Source organism: Lepidochelys kempii, chromosome 6 (assembly GCF_965140285.1).
Source record: "Lepidochelys kempii isolate rLepKem1 chromosome 6, rLepKem1.hap1, whole genome shotgun sequence".
NCBI lineage: Eukaryota > Metazoa > Chordata > Testudines > Cheloniidae > Lepidochelys > Lepidochelys kempii.
Genome location: NC_136385.1, coordinates 79966323 through 79972468, shown reverse-complemented (window position 1 = coordinate 79972468; position 6146 = coordinate 79966323). Strand labels below are relative to the sequence as shown.

Below are 6146 nucleotides of genomic sequence, written 5' to 3'. Positions count from 1 at the left end.
TTGAACCAACTGAGGGCCTACAGAGCTCTGGCATTTTGCTGAGGCTATCCTTTGGACTACATGGTGAAGACATGCAATTGTTTTAGACATAGGCCGGTAGACCGAATAGGACAATTCACAGAGTGGCCTTGGCAACCAGCTAAGGTTCTGATCCAGTGCCCACTGATGTCAATGGAAAGAATTCCACTGACTTCAGTGGGCTTTGGATCTGCCTTTAAAAGCACAGCGAGATAGCTTAATGAGCAATTCAGCCATACCTGACAGTTTAAATTTCCCATGTTTTTATCAGTTAGTGTTAAAACCATGAATGGTATGCTTTGAACACCTGAAAAATAATTCCAGTGAAGTTTATATTTTTTACCTCATGTGTTTCTAGAAATGTATATGATAAAAAAAAAAAAGAGCAATGTTCTCTGGTTTACAAAAAAAGGCAAGTACTTTATTTATCAATAGAATTACCAGCTGCTTTTTACACCATGACTAAACAAATAACATAAAATAAATAAAGGAGAGTATAAAACCACATTATTCCAGTTGGTACCCCTGGACAACCCTTTGACTAAGTACAGAGTTAGATGTTTCAAGTATGGCACTTATATGAATAAGAGCAGAGAGAAGGTGACATATTCACAGTTAAAAGCAACAAACTCTGTTCCTTTGGTATATTTGTCAGATGATCATAGGTAACTTGAATATTAATTAATTCTATCTGATTTATGCACATCAGGGTAATTTTTTAAAAAACATACTGACAAATTTGGTAGATCCCAACTAGCATAAGATGATTAAGGTCTCTGGTGTGAACAGACAGGCAAACAAAAATGGCAAAATTATATTCAGCATGATTGTTTTGTGTAATTGTTGTATAAAACTATGTTAGAAAATAGCTAATAATATACACCAGCAATAAGCTCTGGGATTCCAACAGACAAAACAACATCATGATGATGAAAGTGCACAAACCTCCTGGTTGAGCTTATGGTCAAGTGCCTAACATTGCAATTAACCTCCTTTTAAAATGTGCTTGCAGTTGTATATTACAGAATTCCCCTGTACACACCCCAGAAAACAGCATCCTTGCAATTTTTTAGCTATGATCATTCCACATGCAATTACAACAATTAGTCAGACAGTCCCGTCTGTAATCTCATCCTAATAATGACCAAAAAGCTGCTCCAGTCAAAAGATAATATTTGATAATTAGAAAACAGTAACTGTACTGTAAGGCCAGATCAAGCAGGGTTTTACCATTTTTCCTTCAGTCTTTTACTTAGCACTGCATTTTGTATCTAGTTCAGTAAGTGCAGTTCCAATACCTTAGTGGCTTTCTTGGTGGTTTGATAAACTGCTTGCCTAAGCAATGTACCTTTCCCTAATGTTGTCTGGGTCAGTTCCACCTGGCACAGTGTTTCAGTTCTGTAACAGCTCACACATAAGCTGAGTCACTTGACTGAGTCCTGCCAAAGTTAGGCACGCTCATTCTTGGCAAGTCCTTGTTTCTGATTTCGTATATGGATTTCCTTTTTGCTTGTACTCCTCTCACTGCCATTTTAATCTTTCTCCAGCCCAAGTGGTTCAGTTCTGCCAAATTGAGCACCACACAAATCCCACTCACCGCAAACATGAATACCAAGAAGACAGTCTTTTCAGTGGGTCTAGACACATAGCACTCCACTTCCTTAATGCAGGGGTATCTATCACATTCATACATGGAAGGGACATTGAATCCATACAGGAAATATTGTCCCACTAAGAACCCAATCTCCAGGGCATTTCGAAAAACCACCTGGATGATGTAAAATCTGGAGATGCCTTCTTGCCGCCTCATCTTCGACTTTGTAGTTCTGATGGCTGGGTTGGGGATTTCCTTCACCTCCAAGCAGTCTGGCTCTGCTTCCTTGGTGGAGTTCTCGGTGTTCTGCAGCACTCCATTGACAATGGTATTCTTGATCTTCTTACTGTCCTCACGTTTCATTGAGTCTTGATCTCTGTCCAAGGCGAGGAAGACGGTGGAGTACCTCCTCTCCCTCTGCTTAGCAGACTGGTGAACAGAGTACGTTATAAAGCAGAGGCTGGGAGTGCATACCATGATGATCTGGAACACCCAGTACCTGATATGAGAGATAGGGAATGCCTGGTCGTAACAAGCCTGGTTGCAGCCTGGCTGCAGCGTGTTGCACACAAACATAGTTTGTTCATCATCGTAAACCGTTTCTCCTACAATGGCCACAATGAGTATCCTGAAGATCACCACCACGGTCAGCAGGATCCTACAACAGAAAAGTTCGTCAGTGCACGCTGACCCTGCACACCTCGGGGGAGAGCGAAACGCCCGAAAACACAGCAAGGCAGCAGCAGGGCTGGAGCTAACTAACCCCCAGGGCTGCGGGGAGCTGTCCGGTGCTGATCGTGCATATAAACAGAGATCACAATGCAAGCGGCAAAGAAACGTTTGCCCTGATTTTTGTTTAGTCTAAACTCTAAAGGACAGTGTGTGAGTCAGGCGAAATGATATGAAAGAGCAATTAATAGATACACGCAGACACACACTCCTTGTAATCCTCAATTGATAAAAGATCCTCAGATCAAAGGGTGACTAGCTGGAGCCCAGTTTTACCTCCTTTTAAAAAAGCTTCACGCTCACAATTTAGACCGTGGTAAATATCACCTGAAACCAACACAAAGAAGAGAGGCTTTCAAACGGCTTTAAAGAATTGCGGGGGGGAGGTATAGATATAGATATATATGCGTGCGGAGGGGATCGATCTCACGACGGCACTTTATTTCCCAGGAGAGTCCTCTGCGGGGACAACTTCTGGATTTGCTCCACAGGGAGCGAGAGGAGCGGGAGACACTTGATGGCTGAAGTTTGCTCTAGTTTGGAGCATTTTCTTTCTCCGTAACCCCTGGCACACCTTGGTTAGGACATTTCGCCCCTGCACCGGCACAGGCACGTGGCAACTGCTCTCCGCCAGCCCTTCCAGGGGAGGCTTAAGCTAGGTGCCCTGGCCTGCCCGTGGACCCGTTGCTCTTACCTCCCTATCATAGTCGAGTGCTGCTGCACGGCAGCTTCCAGGAGTCTCTCCAGGATGGTCCATTCCCCCATCGCTGCTCATCCGGAGACAAAGACTTTGGCCGCGCTGCCGCTTTCGCCTTTTAGCCCACCCCAGCGGAGCAAAGCAACGTCTGGGCAGGCGGCTTGGCCGGCGGGGGGGCTGGATGGCCCGGGCTGGCCGAGCACAGCCCCGCAGCCCTTCCGCCTCGCCGGGCACGTCCCGCGGCTGGGCTCGGCCTGGACCCCCGGTGCCTGGGCTGTGCATGGGCAGGGAGGGAGGGTGGCTGGAATGTCTTGCCGCCTCTAATCGGCCTTTAAGTACTCTCTGCTTGCGTCACAGCCCGGTCGGGGGAGAGCAGCCAGCAGCGGCGCTAGGATTTTCTCCGGGTTCTTGTGGTGGGCAAACGAAAGAAATCAATGGCACTGAAAAGAACTCCATGGCGCTGGCGAGAGATTCATTTTGCGATTCTTGATCATCTGGGCTCCCGGGGGCAGCCCGCCGCGTGCAGCTAGCCCTAAGCAGCCCGAAATGCCGGGGGCAGGCAGACCAGGGGTCTTCCCAATCACACAGGGATTAAAACGGCTCCACTAAACACACAGGTAATGGGCTGGAGTGAATGCGCCCTTGGAAGCGTAGCACGCAATTAGATGCCGCCAAGATCTTCCCCCTTCCCCCGCCACCCCCCGTGGAAAGCTTCCCTCGCAGGGAGTTCTCCCCTCCCCTGTGATTTCCCCTTGCTCCTTCCCATTCCCAGCACATTTCCTCTCCTGTCTGCCGAGCCTGTTTTAATAAATTTAACCTGCAGCTTTGTTGTATCCATTGCCCTCCCTGTGCTCGCCTCCGCTCCCACGCTAGTGATTTAACAGATGTGAGTCTGCACGTACTGTATGCAGAGGAAATAGCCCAAGTAGGGGCAGCGAATATTCATTGCCATTCCACCAGCCAGAGTTAACAGCGGAGCTAATGAGTGATGTAGCCACAAGGAAATTGTATTAGGTCATCCCCAAAGAAAGGCATATTCACTGTTCAAACACAGCACTCAGTTTAGAACAGAAAATAATTTCTGTCCTGGGTATTCATTTTAAAATTTGTTTTCTGATCTGACTGTGAGACAATTCAGTGGGGAAAAAGAAAAGGAGGACTTGTGGCACCTTAGAGACTAACCAATTTAGTTGAGCATCAGCTTTCGTGGGCTACAGCTCACTTCATGGGATGCATTCAGTGGAAAATACAGTGGGGAGATTTATATACACAGAGAACATGAAACAATGGGTGTTACCATACACACTGAGAGGAGAGTGATCACTTAAGGTGAACTAATACCAGCAAGGGGGAGTGGAGACAAAACCTTTTGTGGTGATAATCAAGGTGAGCCATTTCCAGCAGTTGACAAGAACGTGGGGGGGAGGGGGGATAAACATGGGGAAATAGTTTTACTTTGTGTAATGACCCATCCATTCCCAGTCTCTATTCATAGCCCACCTTGATTATCACTACAAAAGGTCCATCCCACCCCCACCCCCCTTGCTGGTATTAGCTCATCTTAAGTGATCACTCTCCTTACAGTGTGTATGATAACACCCATTGTTTCATTAGTCTCTGTGTATATAAATCTCCTCACTGTATTTTCCACTGAATGCATCCGATGAAGTGAGCTGTAGCTCAGGAAAGCTTAGGCTAAATAAATTTGTTAGTCTCTAAGGTGCCACAAGTACTCCTTTTCTTTTTGCGAATACAGACTAACACCACTGCTACTCTGAATTCAGTGGGGGTAATTCGGGATGCTAGCACCTAGCTTCCAGGTAGAAATGTACTTTAGGCATAGGAATGATTTAGTATTGGCTCAAAGTTTGGAAATATTTTCTGTATTTTACACAATGGCAGCATTATATAGCTATAGTTTTATATCTTCTTATCTCTCAGTCTTGGAAGACACTGGAATTAATATGTAGGTTTTAGTTTGCACTGGTTTTACACCCTTTATATAAATATTCATAGACAGCAAGAACTGAAATTTACATATCCAGCATTTTCCAAGATTAAGATTCTGTGTACATGAGTCTGCATACACATATTTATCAGTGGTGACACCAAAATATATGCAAATCATGTAAAAGTTATGTAGCGTTTCCCAGACAAATGCTTATACTGGAATTAATCCATATAAATTACCATAGAATATTTTATCTTGTTAACTATTTACATTTTCAATGTTGTGTATGCACTCAGAACCAGAGATACTAAAGGTTATTGTACAAAGATTGCAGTGGCAAGAGTTTGTGTTGACTGGCTTACACTCAAGTGATGAATCCAGTAGTGTTATTTATTTTTCCCTACCTGCTAAGTAAACTCTTGACACCACCCTGTTTTGAATGATTTTTAACCCACAAATTTCACAGAAAAGCTAGTTAAGAAGTATTTCAGACAGTTTTATGGTACTATTGATCATATATGTACACCAATAAAAGCCAGACTGCTTTAGTCATGGAGCACGTCACACTATTCACTGGAAATAATTGGGTCCTTTTTTTTTTTAAGGAATCATTTCTTATTTCTGTAAATGACTTTAAATATTTGATGAGTAATTGGGATGAAATCCAAAAGTAGTTTGTAAACCTTCAGCTATTCATAGTTTGTTGTCTGTTATTTAGGTGTGTAAATGATCACCTAGGTCACAATATTGTTTCTGTTCCTTGAGTGGACAAGCACAGCTTTTTTTAACTAGAAGAACAATAAAAAAATGAGGAATAGTGAATACCCTTTTTTGCACAGAAATAGACTGATTTCCTCTAGCTGAAAATTGGATTTCTGTGATGAAGTATTCAATAATCTGGACCAACTGGGTTTCTCTCTGCTGTTTGGAATTGGTAGGCACAATGAGCAATCATGGGCTTTTCTTCCCTTCAGCTGTATGGGCTCTACAGACTGATGCCCACACCTTGCACTTCCTTCACTTGAAGGACTGTGTAACTTCTAAACATATTTATGAAAAGGAGCTATTAACTACATCAACAGAGCTCTAGAAAAATCAACTCTGGCTTTGCCTTTTAAAACAAGCCTAACAACTAGTTAATTAACTACACCAACAGC

At 43.8% G+C, this 6146-nt stretch overlaps 1 protein-coding gene across 1 annotated transcript; it reads right to left on the bottom strand.

The window, feature by feature from the left end:
* Nucleotides 1-422: 422 nt before the first annotated feature.
* On the bottom strand, nucleotides 423-3615 carry GJD2 (gap junction protein delta 2). Its single transcript, XM_073350686.2, has 2 exons — nucleotides 3036-3615; nucleotides 423-2270 (listed from the first exon to the last, which is right to left on the bottom strand). Exons 1-2 carry the CDS (start codon nucleotides 3104-3106, stop codon nucleotides 1427-1429), a joined length of 915 nt encoding a protein of 304 aa, XP_073206787.1. The 5' UTR covers nucleotides 3107-3615; the 3' UTR covers nucleotides 423-1426.
* Between the last annotated feature and the right edge of the window lie 2531 nt (nucleotides 3616-6146).

What these genes read in the sequence shown, in the direction of transcription:
- GJD2 (XM_073350686.2), bottom strand. Translation starts at nt 3,106, where the DNA reads ATGGGGGAATGGACCATCCTGGAGAGACTCCTGGAAGCTGCCGTGCAG. An exon ending in CACTCGACTATGATAGGGAG is followed by an intron (nt 2,271 to 3,035) that starts GTAAGAGCAACG and finishes TTTCTGTTGTAG; the next exon opens with GATCCTGCTGACCGTGGTGG.